Below are 18,586 nucleotides of genomic sequence, written 5' to 3'. Positions count from 1 at the left end.
AAGAGAAAGAAGAACTTAGTACTAACTCACCTATTACAAAAAAGTTGGAAAATATAAAAAATCCTTTTCGTTCGACTGAATCTTTAAGAGTCAGATTGGCTATTTGAACTACTTGAAAATGTTTTTCAAAATAGTAAAAAATGGCAAAGAAGTTTAGGGATAATGGGTAAGGCGGCGGCCAAAATAGGACCCTATGTCTGTATCAGTGGCGCATTGTTGTGGTGAGAGGTGCTGTCGCCATGTTACCTTCCTGGTTTCTGGCAGCTTTGGTTTGGCTACGTCCTCCTCCTCCACTTTGAAGGACTTCTCCACGTTAATGTCCTTGTTCGGCTGTGGGGCGAAGTAGTAATAATTGAGATCATGACTTTAAACTGACTGTCAGCTATAATCATTGTGTGTGTGCGCTAGGGCTGAGCAATATGACTTTAAATGAATATCACTTACATTCTTTCGACTTTTCTTTTGTGTGAAAATGGCATTGTGCCTGTAGGTCGGCTACTTTCACAATGCTTTCACGCCAACATTGTACAACAAAGTATAATACAGGTTAAGTGGTTAATCAGACTAATTGAATTAGTCCATTATAATGAATAAAAATATATTTGAAAAAACCTGCTTCTCGATGAACCTACATGAGCAAGATTAAGTTGATTATTGGTTCTTCAATGTGGGTCAATTGCCCAGCCCTAGAGAGAGAGAGAGTGTGTGTGTGTGTGTGTGTGTGTGTGTGTGTGTGTGTGTGTGTGTGTGTGTGTGTGTGTGTGTGTGTGTGTGTGTGTGTGTGTGTGTGTGTGTGTGTGTGTGTGTGTGTGTGTGCTCACCGAGTGTCCTCCAAACTGGGCTGGGAGCCTCCTGCCTGGCATCTTTGGTCTATTAGCGGTGGGGTGAGAGAGCTTCTCTGAGGTAGACGACAGGTCGTCAAAACTCATTAAATCTGCACAGGGACACGCACATACACACACAAACACAGAAATGAAGGTAAGGTAGAGACTCAAGACACACACTTGTAGAGAGGAAGATATACTGTAGGAAGAACGGGAGGTAGAGGTGTTTGGCGAAAAGATTTCTCTGCATTTTACTTTTCTATTACATTCTTATTAGACCTTTTTGACAAAAACATCACAGTACAACAACATTGTTGCCATGCATATGATATCCACATCAGTCAGATAGCAAACAAAACGTAATACGGATTACATGTAGTGTGTATTTAAACACTACATAATATTATGTATATAGGTTTCCTTGATCGTGAAATCATACAGCAGAAGTAATGTACTGTAAATGACATTACACAGTGAGGATGAGGAGTAGAAAGCCATCAGCCACACTCTTTTTCCACTGAATATATATTATCATTTGTCATGCTTTTTTTTTCAGTCTCTGTAGGACAGTCGGTTTTTCCATCTCATGAATCTCTTTATGATTTCAAGCCAATCTACTGTAGTTGGGTTGGTCTGTAACAGTTTAAGAGTCTAATCACGTTCTTTAAGTAAATAAATGTCATCCAATTTCGAATCAAAGGTAAATATTTGTTTAATTTGTTAGATTTTTACATTACATACAGAAATAGGGCAAGGAAGATTAAAGATCAATTAAATTATATGGGGTCATGGACAAAAACCTCAGGATATCTATCCTCTTTGTTCAAGAGGTTGAACAAAGAGGACAGCTAACACTGACTGACTCGTGACCTGACTCGTACAAGGAGGAACAGATCCCATTCATATCTGCTGCCACTTTCATATCTTACAAAGACATTATGCGTATGCCGTGCAAATGTGTGTGTGTGTGTGTGTGTGTGCAAGCACGGTACATGCCAAGGTAAACCAACATTCTCATTTCCTATAGTGCTCATGTGCTGTGCCGATGGGTTGTGTAATATGTAAACCCAAGCATATGTTGTTGTGTTTATGTGCAGCAGCTACCTGGCTAGCTGCACCCTGTGCGCCACAGTGGTTTGGAACCAGTATTACACGTGATGGAGAAGGAAAATTGAGTTTTCGTGTCAAACCGGCTCCTGGTGGAGGAGCGCGTGGCCAAGGCGTTTTAGCAGCTCTTTCACACTTTTTAAAAGGTTCCTGTAGCAAACACGAACTCCCCAAAGGAACACCATCAGACCAAGTCTACGAACGGTTTATCTCATATATCCTATCTTTTTTCAAGGTCTTTCTTTTTCTGCTCTCTTTCCATTTTCCCACCCCATCTCTTTTCGCGCTCCCTTTCTTCTCGCCTTCTCTCCTTTTTCACTTCTCTCTCCCTTCACCACTTTTCATGAAGCTGTGCCTTTGTTGCTGTCGGGAGGTGATAAGTAAAAGTCCCTCCGCTCTCAACAGTTGTTTATGGTGAAGAAAACACATTAACCATCCCACTCTCCACTCTAGTTCCTTCCCGTCTGCCGTAAAAAAAAAATGATGTAAATCTAATGTAAATACAATCACTCCATTTGCAGGATCAAAGAAATTGAAATGACACATTAGTGACTAAAAATAAATGATTTCAGTGTTTAATGATGTGATGGGTATTCTGATGGACACAAAGCTGCCCAAGGATTAGCCAGCATATGCAGGACCACGTGAATCAAAATTCTAACAATTCAGGCCAACAATGATGAAAATAACTTTAAAATAAGACTTGACTGTGCGTGTTTAAGGTTTTAAAGCTGACAGCTGTGTGGATTAAAAGCTAAGTACCAATGCAGTAAGTGACATCTGGGAACTGTTGGTTATCAGTTTAAACATTGTGGCTTAACAGTACTTTGCTGAATTGCTGTGAATATAGTCAATGTATTTACTGGTCGAGCTTAGCCTGGTTGCAGACCATAGACCCCGCCCACTCTCTGAGTGGACTGCTCCTCTTCGCAGCTTCAGTCATAATCAGGCTAGGTCGAGCTACCAGTGCATCAAAAAAAGAAGCATTAAATGGCGACGTAAATTCTGGATTGGGACTTTAAAGTCCCAATCCAGACAACAGCAGGGGTCCTGTGTGGCAGTTGTCGGCAGTGACCCCCTCAAGAAGTTCCAACTCTCAGACAGAATGACACTGCCCTGGCGGCTGACGGGTCAGCACTTCCAGTTTGTATCCTCAGCTGTGCAAAAGTTTGGGGCAGGGGTATTCAACTAGTGCTTCACCTGAGGTACTTCCACCTCACATCCCCCTTCTTCTACTTGATCTTCAGAAGCTCTGAATTAGCTTGAATTAGACTGACGGCAGTAAACTTCACGGCCCGATTCCACATATTGAATCGATTCAACATGATCAATCGGCCCCTGACAACTTCCACAAGGGCCAACTCCCAACGATAAAAAGCACACACCTCGCAGATGATCCCTGACACAAAGGACCCCTGCCGACCATGTGCTGAGTGAATCTGGGCCTTAAAGACAGAGGTTTGAAGCAGGCCATACATACCGGTACCCATGTCTGGGGCCTTTTCCCCCCAGTCCCCAGACAGGGTTTTGGGTTTAGTGGGTAACGTTGGCTCCACTTCGGACTTCGGTCGCAAGGAAGGCACCTCTCCATTGTGTCTAGAGGAGAGAAAGAAACAGGAATGGAAGCAAAATTACTTAAATGCAGAATTGCTGCGGTATCGACTCAAGAGAAATAGGAACCGTATTCATTGGGCTGCAACTATCCACTATTTTCATTATTGATTAATCCGTTCATTTTTTTATTAACCGGTCAATGCAATTAATTTACGGTAGATCATAAAATGACAGTAAAACAAGGTAAACAAAAATAAAGGGTTAGCTTAACCCAGACAATCTTGAAATTGCTAATATAATATGCAACAAAGACTTTTACAATTACCTGGTAAAAAGTCACATAAGTAGAGCGGCAAAGAGAACAATGTAATGCCTCAAATAAACTAAGATATCTGGTATACATCAAACATACAGCATCTCTCTAAACAACATGCAATCTAAATAACATTCTTAACATTTGTGGTCAAGAAATAACTAAAACACGTGAGCAAGTAGCATAGTATATCTGCATAGTAAGCAAAAAAAAAAAAAAGCATTCACATTTTGATGTGAATGGCATTATTATTCAGCACAACTGTATCCTTCGGGAAACACTGGCCACTGAATCTAGAATGTCACAACATACATTGTGAAGATGATTGCTTGGTCTTCCTTACAGTGTTCCTATTCATGTCTCTGAAATAAAAATACTGCCAGTTTCCAACATAATGGAAAGATGCAGACAATGTAAACAATAGTAATGTGGAATTTAAAGACTAATAGAATAAATAAAATTGAAGAAACAGCACAAGCCACCCCCAACCCCAATCCACAAAAAACTGAGACTACACAACACTTATGGAAATGATGAACCTTAAAGGTTAATCATTTCCATAAGTGTTGTGTAGTCTCAGTTTCAGCAGCTGATCAACGTTTCTGGAAGGATGACATGGCAGAAACCAAAACCCAAGTAATAAATGTTTTGACAACACACTGTCAGGCAGTTTAGCTGGAATGAAATGGAGGGAGAGCAGAGAGACAGGCTTACTTGATGAGGCTAGGAGAGGGAGTGAGAGGCTTGTCTGGTCTCTTAGGAGGAATGCTGCCCGGTCGACCCTTGCCAGGTGGAGGGACAGGCTTCTTGGGCGGCACCACTGGGGCAGCAGGCTTAGATGGTTTGTGATCTGGCACAACTTTGTCAACTTGAGGAAAGAATAAAGGAAGGGAGGAGACGAGAGGAGGAAGACACCCGTTACTTATCCCTTCCCTTTATTACACTGTTGAAATGACTGCATTGTGAAGACTTTAGCACCTGGCAGCAAGCTACACTCAAAAGAAGAATATTGACTGAGTTAAGCCATTGACATAAAAATCTGTACCATCATCCGACCCTCGTCTCTCACGCACACATCCCAAGAGTAGGTACCGTATAATCTCTCTCACACAGAGAATAGAAAACCCTTTATTACCAATACGAGACTCACACAGGGAATTTGCTTTGTGAAATGTTGTGACAACCCAGCAGAACGATTAATGCAGGATTAGCAAGAAAGCTTTTGTCCTGTGCCTTCCCCTGGCTCCCACTCTAAGAATAACAATATACAGTATAACACAGCCACAACAACCTTGGTGATGTCTCATTTTCAACTGGCTTATGATAATAGCTATTTACGCAAGGTGATCTCAAAGTAGAGTGACAAATACACATCTTATCTACTCAGATTTATTTCAGACACACACACACACACTTACGGTAGGCCTATTTGTATTATATGTCTTCGTTTCAGCACAATGAATTGAGAATACAAGCTTTATGCATACATTATAGAAACAGTAGGGATAAATGTATGAATGACAAAGTTTTCACTGAGGTTTAAGCGGCTTATGAACACATCATGCTGGGTAATCTTATCTTATTTTCAACACAAGGCACAATGAACTCAAACCTCAATGGGATGTTTAGTTGCATTATGTGTTGTATCACCAAACGGTCTTACTGGACTAATTCTATGAACGTGATGTCCCACTGTTTCAAGTGTGAGCTAAAATATGAGCTTCATATTAAAGCCTCACTATGTAACTTTATAGAGTGAGCAGGAGAGAGGGGGTATAGGAAAGAGGAAAATAGAAGAGGTTGAGTCGAGTCAAATCAGTTGAGTATAAAAGTCGCAAAAGAAAAATGTGTTCAGCACTTCACGTTCAATAAATCGAACCCCCCCCCCAACCCCAGAGGGAAAAGGTCAGATCTGAAATGTACAAGAAGGATGCCATCTTCCTGGGCAGCGGGAGGTCTTTCTTCCGCTTCTCTTAACCCATTCAAACCGAGAACGCAAACGGGAAAAATAGCAGATATACAAGCTCATAGCGCGGCACCGAGTGCTGCGCTATGAGCTTGTAGATCTGCTATTTTTGAAAAATCATGACCATTTGTGCAAATATTTGAATATATATATATTTTTTAAGGGAACATTTGTAACTCAAATCTTTCCTTTTGGGGGTCCCTGGAACAAAATATTTTTGTGATGGATCGGCGGTCAAATACATATAATTTTGGGTGGTCCTTGACATGAAAAAGTTTGAGAACCACTGATATTAAAGCAACATACATTTTTCAGAAAACGGTTAGGATTTAGAAGATATTTGTAGAATTCCCTGAAGCAAACATTTGATTTACAAATGTTTGCTTTAAAAAAATAGATATATATTCAAAGATTTGCACACATTTTCACGATTTTTCAAAAATAGCAGATCTACAAGCTGGTAGATCTGCTATTTTTGAATAGCCAAAGAAATCCAAAAAAATGACACTTTCCCGGTCTAAATGGGTTAACCGAGGATCCAAAAGCAGACCCAGAAGCCGGGAGAAAAGTGGGCGTGCAGCTTCAAGACACTGCTGTCACTGCTCATAACCGCCGACCCAGAAGACGTCTAATCAGCTCAGCATAAAATGCCACCGCAAAGTTCTTTACGGCTCACAGTCACTCCAAGGATCCAGGAAATATCTCTGTAATACAGGGTCTTCCCTGTCTGACTGTGGGCCTATGCAAATGTGTTGCATGATGAGGGTGTGGAGGAAAAGGCATTTGGTAAAAAATGTTGCCTCTGGCATTAATGTATAAAAAAAACAAAAAACAAAATACTTCACGATCTCATAAGAGGATATGCGTGGCTATGTTTTCTAGCTTACTGGTACATCTCGGTTGTGGTACACTTATGTTAATTAAAACATCAGACTTTCTCTGCCATTGTCCTTCTTATGAAGCTTTTAACCCCTTACAGTATATTATGAGCCAAAGCATATTTAGAGTAGATTATCTGCTGAGATCTACTGAGAGTGCCTTTAACGGCGAAGCATCTTTGCCTGCTCAGTCAATGGATGCTGCCATGGCTTAGTACCGTCAGCTGAATGCCATCAAATGTTAAGATAGCATTAATGCAATCGGGTCACCTTTTTCTGTAAGGCGTAAGCTTGCGAAATCCATAGCATTATTCAAATAACTTCTCAAAATAAGTTCATACAGAGAGACTTATATATGATTTGTGTGTCTGTCTGTCTATCTGGATCTCGCAAACCCCTGGGCCGATCAGCGCCAAATAAAATTTCTTGTGCACACTGCCAGTAATAAGTACCATTCAAACCTAAGAACAAATTCTGCGGGTCGATTAGTGTTTGGTTAATCATTTCAAAGAAATGTCAGAACCAATCGAATATCGGAACATATTTCCCAAGTCTATTAGGGTTCCGGTCCATTATTTTGAACATGTTAAGACCTCTAGCTTGTACAGTAGATGTATTTTTGGCAACCAGACACCATCATATGACTAAGTATACAGTATATCAGGCCTAAATCTTCATATAACTGCATATTCAGAGAGGTTCAGGATTAAGTCAACAGACAACCAAACAAAAAACACAAAACAGTGGGAAATTCAATCATAGTTCTCTGGGTGTCATTGATCCAGTAAGAAACAACCATTTCAGATGTCTTACAATCAATTCAATTCACTGTAAGACAACTGCTTCTTATATATTCAATGTATGCGTTTACATTTAGGCTTGTTGATGGACTATATGGTTCAGTTGAAGTACTGTACGGTTCACTTGAAGTAAATACAATTGACTTGATAATTTGCATAATATTATATTATTTATTATTTTGGAGTATAGTCAACTGTTACATACTACAATCATATAGAGGAGACTAATTAAAAATAGCCATCTAACCATATAACTCAAATCAATAATCAAATGGAGAATCATGATGAATCAAGAATGTCATGACCACAAGAATAAGAATTTAATCGAATCATGAGATTAATGACTTTTCCCACCCCTAGTGTATATAAATATAAATTATGTATATCACGTTACATATCCAAGTAATTACAGATAACAGTTATCACCCCTAGGGCTGATATGGCTCATCACCCACTCAGTCACCTCACCCAAGGTATTGTATTGGTGCTTAATTACACTTTTTAAGCAGTGTCTGGAGCTTAGAAGCTAGAAGATGGATTGCTCAGAGGCTGATTAGAACAAACATAAATGTAGTTTGTTTCAGTCAGCCATTGGGGATTCCACTGTCTTTCTTGTGTCAAAGGCTGTGTCACATTACAAGAAAATGTTCTCTCATAATTCTGTTGGTAAATGGGGTCATACGGCTTTGAGATCTTATGGAAAGGGGGGAGGATGCTCTAGGTGTGTGTGTGTGTGTGTGTGTGTGTGTGTGTGTGTGTGTGTGTGTGTGTGTGTGTGTGTGTGTGTGTGTGTGTGTGTGTGTGTGTGTGCGCGCGCGCGCGCGCACACACACGTGCGTCCGTGCGTGCGTATGTGTTGTCAGTGCAATGTAGAGGTCTGCAAGCCCATCGGGCACAGGCACAATGACTTCATAGGTACAGCCCTCAGGCCAATTTATTTTATTAATATATCAGGCTCGGTTCGGACTAAGGCTCATTGAACTACTCTCTTTTCACTGACAATGAAAGGAGAGACGTTTAACTAGTCTCTCTATCCTCATCTAGTCTCTCTATCCTCATGAGTTTGGAGTGAAAATGTGTTGCTGTAAACAGTGAATGAGGCCCATAACATATAAGGCCTACAAATATTAACTTTTGGGGGAATATGGCATACATTTGAAATATCCCATAGATAGACTGTAAATCTTGATTTAGTTATTTGCACATGTAAGAAATATGGTTCAGTGAAAGTGTCCACATCAGTCTACACTCCTAAGCTTGCTTTCATGAATCCCCTGCATAGAAGTAGCAGTCATGGCTGATCAAAAAAGCTCTGAAGTTAAAACCAAAGGCTCTTTTTCATGTCGCCCTTATCATTAGTTTGCAGCCAGCTGCATACAGTATAAACTTAAAATGATATTTAATGCCTATAAAACTAAATGTATGCCGCTCTCTAGAGATAGAAGTGTTGATTATGACCGTTTCCATATCCACATTGTAAATCAGTCTGATACTAAAAGAGTTACACAAATATCTTTGGTATTTGGCTTGATGAGAAGTTTACATTTACACCATGTAGATAAGATAATCTTGTCAGCAAACTGTCACAGAAAATTGGATTATTGTATAGGAGCATAGCCAACCCTCCTGTGATTAGTAGGAGGGTTATTGAAGCCTTGGATTATAGAGAGTTGGAGACATAATCTATAGACATGCTACTCCTCCTATCCCTTATCCCTCTATACACCACTCTGCCCTCAGGTTTATCACCAGAGATAGTTACGGCACCCACCACTGTATCATTTACAATAAGGTTGGGTGGTCCTCCTTTGCGCATCCTCGTCTGTTTATATACAAAGTCATTATTGGTGATCTTATATCATACATATCTAGCCTTTTGAACTGGTCCTTCGGATCTTGCCATACCCATTACACAGAGTGGCTTACACTTCAGGTTCCTAGAGTTTGCACTGAATGTGGCCCCAACACAGGAAAACAACCTACAATCCACATGATACCACGTACAGTCAGTCCAGAATTTGATGCTAAAGGATCCACAAAAGGAATCCACAATCAAAGAATTCTAATTCTCGCAAGCCAGCATCGACATCAAAGTGGGGCACCTTGAAGTACAGGAACCCCGTAGCACTGCAAATCTTCATATTTGCCTCGATTCACACTAACTGTCAGCAAGGAGAAGCAATGATGTAAATTGGCAGATTAGAGAGATAATTATGCCGGGAGTCTGGAAGAACCGAGGAATGGTAAAAGAACTAAGGGATGGGGGAAAAGAGGTAGAGAAGAAGGTAGAGAGAATGTAGAAGAAAGGGAAAAAGCTAGAGGGGGTAGGGGGGAGAAAGGAAGGTGTAAGGAGCGATAAAAAATGTTACCTTTGTCCTCTGGCCTGGCAAGATGAGGTTTCTTGTCAGCACTGGGGACCTCTGGCTTGATGGCTGAGAAACGAAACATGGTTCACAATCAATGGTGCTGTCTGTCTAACCTCTGTGATCAAAGTCTGAAAGAAGATCTGTGTGTGAGGTATCGCACACACACACACAAACCTACATCTCAGTTTCTGCTATACAAGGAAGACACGCTCTCTCACACACACAACTAAGTCTCTTCTATACGGTATGAAGACGAGACACACACACACACCTATATCTCAGTATGCAGAACACCTATATGCATACACCCATCTCAGTCTCTGCTACACGAGGAAGACACACAGCCTTAAAAGGACATGTGCATAAAGTCATTATCTATATTCACTTTTATTACATTCCCTTTCAAGACACAAACATTCAACCACCGATTTCCGATTCTCAAATGTAAAAACATTCACAATGGGGAAAACACACTCGTCTCTCTCTTTCCAACATACACACACACACACACACACACACACACACACACACACACACACACACACACACACACACACACACACACACACACACACACACACACACACACACACACACACACACACACACACACACACACACACACACACACACGAGAAGGATGTGGAGGCACACTTTTGCAGTATTTCCTGTGCAGAGGAGTAAAAGTGAGGTAAATCCTTGCAGCATTCTGCAAAATGTATTGATTGACTGTGTTCTGTACAGATGTTGGGTGTTGATTACAAGCCATGTACAGGACACACCTGCAGCACTAAGCATGTCTTTGCTACTTAAGATCACTAAAAATAAGTGGACCAAAATCTCGCTTTTTTTTTACATGTACATTGCTAAAGATTACGCTGCATACAGTTATCTGCCCTAGATACCGCATCTGGCAGCAGAGCAGTATTCTGAGCACCTGCAGACTCTGCACCTGTAGTAAGTGTGGTTAACACATTCTGTACACAAGTGCTAATTACATGACTATATGTACAGTGTTGGGGTAAAGCATTACATAAGTAGCACTTTATATAATAACAATATTTTTCATGAGTAACTAAGTGATATAATGCATTAATTTGACAAATTATGTCATATTAATTCATGCACAGTAATGCAGTGTTGGTTTACCATTAAAATAGCATTTTAATACCAACAACATCCCATATTGTTTATGATTTTCTTTTCACTTTTATGCATAATCCTTTTTTGCTGAGGGACAAATAAGTAGTAAGTACTAATGTATGGCCTCTCTTCAATTTTGAAGGGAGGGAGTTGGACAATAAAACATGCCAGTGCCCAATGCATGTACCTGTACAGATTATCGAATTAACTTGTATTTTAGGGTGTTTAAAGGGGGATTCTAAGGATGAAAATGTCAGGTGGTTCAAGCCACTTTTATCTGGTTGGCCGTAAGGATCAACAGAGCCTCTACGGGCCGCTAGCAGGGCTTTTAGTCTTGTTTGTGTGTGTGCTCAGTAGCGGTGTTGTGTTTAGGGGGTGGGGGGCTGGTTGGAAAGCAAGTCACTGTAAAACAAAGTACACATCTTTGTCAAATAGAGGCAATCCCTGAAGGGTAACGTGTTGTCCCCTCCAGCTCTGACTGCTTCTGATTCTTCCAGATGAACAAACAAACGATCACCCCCCACTCACAAACGCTCAGATCTGTTCAACAATGGTTCTCAAAGTGGGATGCTGGGACCTCCGGGGGTTTTTGACGGGGTTCCAGCTACATTATTTACTAGAGCATCAAAATCCGTTTACCCACTTTGTCTCTTATACCTAGGCTATTCGAAAATAGTCACAACTGTGAGCTTGTAGATCTGCTATTTTTGAAATATTTTGTGAAATATAATTGTGAAAGATTTTGAATAATTTTGACACAAATATTCTCTTATGGGGTCCCTGGCACAAAATCTTTTCAGACAAGGGTACGTGGCGAAATACACATCATTTAGGTGGTCCTTGACATTACCCCCCCCCCCCCCCCCCCCCCCCCCAACCCCACCCCACCGACAGACAGACAGACAGACACTTCTGAGGTGACTGTGTTGGAATGAGTGGAAGGAGTGAGAAGATTCCTTACCCACGCTTTTAGATGGCGGCGGTGGCTTTTTGGGTTTCTGTGAGAGGAAGAGAAGGGGAGATAGAAGAGAAGAAAAAAATAGAAGAAATTGGGTCAGGTTGGTTTGTGCCGGATCAGACCAGTCAGAGAATGATTCACACTGAGATACACCGACTTCCATTAGTTCAAATGCCATTGGACAATTACAGAAGCAAAACAGAAAGAGACATGCTAATTCGTTTTTCCAATGTCCATAGGGGAAAGAAAGATCAGGTCAATTAAATGTATATGTAATTACAATATGGCATGTGTGGACCAGTTCTTGTAGAAGGACTAATCTAATGATGAATAAGTAGGGTAGCCCTGGACACGATTAGTAATGCTACATTGTAGTGCACCACACGACTACGTCAAGTTCCCAATTGAAAGGATAACGAAAGGTTATCTCTTAACAAGCACATTCCAAGTGCATTGAGAGAGCTCTTACAAGAACCGTGCAGTACCAGCGCCATACTGTATGTCTGTGACTATTATGATAGACCGTCGTTTCATATCATCGCTGTCGGGTGGAAACCTTGTATGTCCAAAACCGCTACTTTTCACAGAATGGAACAACATTTTTCAGAAATGGTGGAAACAGCAGATCTGAAAGCTCAGCTGTAGATCGGCTATTTTCACTACTTTAGCTTGACACTCTTGTATCAAATCAGACTTTATTTGTATAGCGCATTTCCAACGACCAAGGTCGAACCTACGTGCTGCACAGAGCATATTAAAATACAGACAGGCAAGAAAAGAGGGGAAAGAAAATTAAAAAGAAAACATAAAAATGTTGTTTTAAGAACATAGGAATGATTATAAATGTTGACCATAAAAAAATATATATTTAAAAAACCCAGCAAGGAAAGCATTTTCTTAACAATTTAAGCCCTATATATCTACAGTATATGTAGCCCTATAAATCTTGCATCACAAGCTTGTAGATTTGATGTTATATAATGTGATGTATAATGTGTATATGACAACTTCTATAATTTTACAGTATAATTTGATGTATAATGTGACAGTATTACACATCAAATATTGAAACCCCATTATGGTGGCCAAACTGTACGCACAGTCAGCTGCTTATGTAACACTGTTATCAAGTCCCTTCTTTCCTGAAATAGCATTGCAATTGGGTTTCTAAGAAAGTTATTTGACATCTCCTGACCAAAGGCAGCAGCCTCATCATCCTCCCAACATATTTTCTCGTTAGATGGAATCAAAGCCCCTGCGGGTGGAATAATCGGTGCTGATACGGTTGAGTGCTGCCAACTGTTAGACAAACAAGTCGTTAACAATCCCATCACATTATGCAAACAAGCCCGGTTAGGCTTGTTTAATGTACAATCATGCTTGTCAGAATGTGTGTTGTGGGCCCCCTAGCTTGCAGTGCGGAATGTCAAAACGCCTACAGGAATCAGAAGCCATTTCCGTTTGCATCTGCACTTTAAAATGTTTAGGATCAAGACGTAGCTAAATGTGTCCCGCTGATGTAGAGTAATAGACAGTCTTTGACTCAATTCCAGTGACAAGCACAAACAACTAATACCGTGACTTGTGGTTTGTTTTAAACACCTGGTTAAAAGGGGACAAATACAACTAGATTACATGAGGGACAGAGATTTAAGGCTACAGTTCTCTTGCCTTTTGAAGGTGCAAACACACGTAAAAAGACCTATCAAACTGTCCTAGAGGGAGGAAGGGGGACAGGAAGTGTGCATCATCCACCATGTGTATATATTATATCGTCACTGTCGGGTGCAAACCATGCATGTCCAAAACCGCAGCTTTTCAGGAGCTAACAAGTTTTTTTTTTATATATCAGATCTACAAGCCCACAACACGTCATCGCAACGAGATGAGCTTGTAGATCGTCTATTTTCACTACTTTTGCTTGTCAGTCTTGTACAAAGTAGGGAATTAAATGACGGAAATTGGTTTCTGCCCGACAGCGACAATGTGACAAAAGTGTACACACATGTTTTTATTATATAGTGTCGCTGTCGGGTGGAAATGTCCAAAGCTGTTACTTGGAAAAAGAACCTGTGTTCCAATGGATCCCATGCAGTTATTATTTAGTCACAAGCTCTTGTTGGTGAAATAGTTATATATATTTATGAGACACACAGGCAGACTTACCCACTTTCAACCTGGTGTGCCTATTTTGGAAAAAAAAAATATTATAGGCCAAAATATTCAATGATTTTCTAAAATAGTGATCTACAACCTTGTTGGGAGCTTGTAGATCGGCTATTTTCCCTACTTTTGCATAAGACTGTCCGATGAAATATGGAGATACAAGGTTTCTGCCCGACAGCAACGATTATGTGTACACACTTTCATATATATCCTATGTTAAAATCGCCTAATGGACCACGTCACACGTGCATCGGCAAGGATTCAAGGGAGTGCGGCGCCCGCCGTCGAGCAGTTCCGTTATGCGGTTGTCCGGAACCGCAGATCCAACCGATATGCCCATATATGGGGAAACCTTCATACCCATATGGACACAGGTAGACAGACAGATACAGAGCACAAAAGGGACACAGACAGACGGGTACAACGGGTACATCTGACAAAGCCCCCCCGACAATATGACTCAGACATATCGGTCGGATCGTAGAGGCTCGAACTCTAGATGTGAGCTGCATAGCGGCCCAAACCTCTAGTAGATTATAAGTAGAGAGAGTGTGTGTGTGTGTGCGTGCGCGGGTGAGCATGTGTTCATAATGTACACACAAGAGAAGCGAGTGAATTGTTCATGGCTGTTGTATAGCCATAAACTTTACCTCCTCTGCTCCCTCCTGTCATCTGTGTGTACATTTGATCAGCCATTTATCACCACGCTCATCGGTGTAATCACTGACTCATTATGTTTTTGATGGTACTACACAATGGCTTCCTGTGTGTTGTAGGTAGCTCTTCAATGCTGGTAATAATGTAGATGATTTTCAAAATAGTGTTTGCACTTTCTCCCCTTTTGGTTTGTACATCTACATAAACGTTCAGATTTCAAAAACAAAGTGTTTACCCCATTGTCACGAATGTTACAATTATGTGCGGCCACTCAGAAGTACATGTAGATTCCGTATTGTTCAATAAAAGCATTTTAATCCGATCAGCGGCCATTTTCTCATAGAGTTGTAATGTATCAAGAGTGCAATACACCTCCCAACCGTCGCGTAGTTGAAAGCATACAGAGAAAATGGCCACCGATCGGATTAAAAACTTCTTTTTTTTTTAACATAATTGTAACATCCGTGGCCATGGGGTAAGCACTTTATATTTGAAAACTGACCATGTATGTAGATGTACGGACCAAAAAGGGAGGAAGTGCAAACACTAGTTTGAAAATCATCCAAAACTGCCATATAATATATCACAGTCTTGTATCAAGGCTAGTAATAATGAGGCATATTGAGTGCTACTTAGAACCAAGGCTCTAGGTTTCAGGGGAGTTTACTTCATAGTGGGCTCCTTATTACACCTCCAACTACACCACATTGACTTTTTAGGGTGCCTATTAAAGGCACAATGCATACATTTACCCAGGATTCGAACCTGGGTCTCCGACATGGGAGACCAAACAACTACTGCTAAACTAGCCCAATCAATGTTGGTAAGGGGAGGTATTGTGCAAGCATATCATTTGGACAATAAAAACAATTTGGAAAACATTTTCAGAGGCCAAAATGTATCTAATTTATAATAATTTAATTTTTACATGTTACTGATAATGTATGGTATTGTAACTTTGGTATGGTATTTCCTAACCAAAATAAGTTTGGCGTGTGTTGTTCCATACGGAATTGTGAGCAATGAGCTAATAATCTCATTACGCCGAGAGCTTGGAATTTATCATAAAAGTGGGTCATCTGCAAAGCACTCTTTCTGCAGGAAGCGCAGGAAGACATTCTTTACACACATTCCATCTGCTGGGGAATCTTACCTCTTCAGTGTCCTGCTTGGGGGATAATTTCACCGACCCTCTTGGTGTGGGAGCCTGGAGAAAACAATTCATGACATATTTTATATTGTCGGGGGAGAGGGTGGGGCATAATCAAACTCACTCTTCCTCAAAGCATACTTTAGCTTGATTCATACTTTGTCACACGACGGTGTGAACTTGTAGGTCGACGCAGACGTGCGACAGCATACTTTTTGAAGCATTTGCTTCACAGAGTGGGTCTGATTCCTTGTGTACAGTATGTGTGTGGGGTTTAACAAAGAAACTGTGGTTTGATACGTGATTCACAAAGACTCACTTTCTGGAAAGGCTGAGCATTGATAAGCCCTTTGGCTCAAAAAGCAATCAGCCAGATTATCAATGGGCCTTACTTACCACCCATGTGGAAAGGCATTGGGTTAAATCAAACAAGGTTTTGTGTTAGCTATGCACCAGCTATAATCCACAGTGACAGGTGTCAACACGTGTTCATTCCTTTTCATTGTTTATTTTTAAAATCTCATCTCACCTCTTTGTCCATCTCAGTAATCATGGTTACGAAATTGTCAGGGAAAACACCCTCCCTGCCGCTGATCTCCCCTCGCCACCAGCCGGGCTCTCCTGTGTCCTGTTACAGAGCCAAAAAAGACAGAAAGACAGCCATGAAGGAGGACTACAGAATACAAGTGAAACTTTATGTTTGTAGCATTTGTAGATCTGCCATTTTTGTGTGATACTCTTGTATGATGAAGTAGGGCTTTAACTTAAGCAAAAACATAAAAATGTGAAACTTGGGAGTTACAAGGTTTCTGCCCGACAGCGATGATATTATACAGGTGTATCTAAAAAAAGATATAATCTTAATGTCATTTAAAAAGTATGTAATATATATTTTGAGATACTGGATGTTTGATTTTCATGACCTGTATGGTGCCGTAATCATCTAGGTTAGAATTCAAAGGATTCAAATATTTCACTTTGTGTAATGAATCTAGAATATATTCAACTTTAACTTTTTGGATTACATCATGGAAAAGAAATGATTTGTTCTACAATATTTTTACAATTTTGTATTTCACAAGAAAAACTAACAAAATAAATACACAAACATATATATAGGTCAAATTTAGCAAATATATAAAAGAAACCTCCTCCAGATGCACAACACCATGAACTCTGTCTCTCATATAATATTTACATGCCCCCTGCAGTGCATTGAGTGAGACCTTAATATGTTTTGCCCTGGTTAAAAGTGGGGGGTCCCACTGCTGGTACATTTCTTTACTTAGCTGCCCTCTGTGTCTTAAAATAGGCCTATTATTCATTAGTAGCAGCAGATAAGTATAAATAATATAGAATAGTAGTAGAAGTACTGTTAGTAGTATTTATATTATTCTTACGACCCAAAAAAAGAGGAAAACTATAAACAGAAACATAAATTGTTAATGCCCATATGAATGTGCAGTTCAACATGCAGTAGATTACTGTACAGTACAAGGGAGGAAACTGTGAGCTGATGCAGCACAATTCTACAATTAGTTGGAATAAATGCAGCAGAAAAAACTAAGATAACTGGAAAGTGTGAAATAGCACTTGTTTCTTAAACTCAAAGCCCAAAGAAAAATAAATAATTTCAACCAAAAAGCACTAGACTTCATGAAACACATATCACCGGTAGTGAGGTCTTATTTTACCACCCTTTCTCCACTGTCCCCACTAGATGGCAGCAGATTTCTACAGTGTTTCTGGGTGTTACTCAATACTAAACCATGAGTCACAGGCATCATACCTTGAACCAAGCAAACCCTGTGTTTAGGATGCATTCTGTGCTGGCTAGCTGACGAACTGTGGCAGTAAAGGCTTACTCCCAGAGTGCACGATTCTAGAGGGAAGAACCCAGAGGCCAAACTTCTAGCGATGAAGGCAATGAGCTGAGACAGCTAAGTGGGTCTGCGTCACAGTCTGGGTCTTGGGACCCGACTATAGGCTTTGTCGCTCCAAAATGAGATTATGCATTGATCTACACTGCCAACTGGCTTGCTGGCATGGGAATAAATACAAGTACATAAATAATGTTATTTGCAAGACTATCTGATTTAGTTTTTAATGCTAACGTGGAATTTCAGAAGGCAATTTCAAAATCGATATCCTCCTATAATTTGAGTAACCTCTGTCTGTCTGTAGTCGTATCTGTAGTCGTCTCATGGTGAAGTTCTCCTCAGTGGCTGGAGCAATTGCTCTGATTTTGCACACAGCCATTGACCATTACCATCTGAACTTAACTGCGAAGTCCATTTTTCAATTTCATCAAATCTCAACTTCTTATTAGCGTTTATGTGTCAAACAATGGGAGATAACGTTGCCATGTTTCGCGCGTGAAACAAGCAGCAAGGTCTATGAAAACAACGCCAAACGAAGCAAGCCCTACAAGCAACAAGGTCTATGAAAAGAAGGCCAAACGAAGCGCCTTCACACATACGTATACATTGCCTCTTGGAAAACAAAACAACCTCTTCACATCAATGGTGTATTCATATACCGGTACTGTACTTGATATTACAAAAGTAGAGCATGATCCTTCTCTCTGGTAATCAGGTGCAGAACAAACAGAATATTAGCATTTAAATTGCACTCATACTTCGACCACCAAACAATCTTCATCAGGATCCTTAGGTGATTGAAAACATTGATCTTGCAATAAACA

The 18,586-nt window shown here is 40.4% G+C and overlaps 1 protein-coding gene across 2 annotated transcripts in view; it reads right to left on the bottom strand.

The window, feature by feature from the left end:
* Positions 1-18,586, bottom strand: part of cd2ap (CD2-associated protein) — a gene marked incomplete at its 5' end in the record, with an annotated part of 72,308 nt that overhangs the window by 12,246 nt on the left and 41,476 nt on the right. For both annotated transcript variants that reach the window (XM_084081676.1, XM_084081675.1), the window contains 8 exons: positions 247-330; positions 822-934; positions 3,412-3,527; positions 4,513-4,666; positions 9,812-9,874; positions 11,913-11,949; positions 15,886-15,939; positions 16,412-16,510. In XM_084081676.1, the coding sequence (XP_083937802.1) occupies positions 247-330; positions 822-934; positions 3,412-3,527; positions 4,513-4,666; positions 9,812-9,874; positions 11,913-11,949; positions 15,886-15,939; positions 16,412-16,510 (720 nt within the window). The remainder of the gene's footprint in view (positions 1-246; positions 331-821; positions 935-3,411; positions 3,528-4,512; positions 4,667-9,811; positions 9,875-11,912; positions 11,950-15,885; positions 15,940-16,411; positions 16,511-18,586) is intronic.

Source organism: Gymnoscopelus microlampas (assembly GCF_963454915.1).
Source record: "Gymnoscopelus microlampas genome assembly, chromosome: 16".
Taxonomy (NCBI): Eukaryota; Metazoa; Chordata; class Actinopteri; order Myctophiformes; family Myctophidae; genus Gymnoscopelus; species Gymnoscopelus microlampas.
This window is presented reverse-complemented; position numbering and strand designations above follow the sequence as displayed.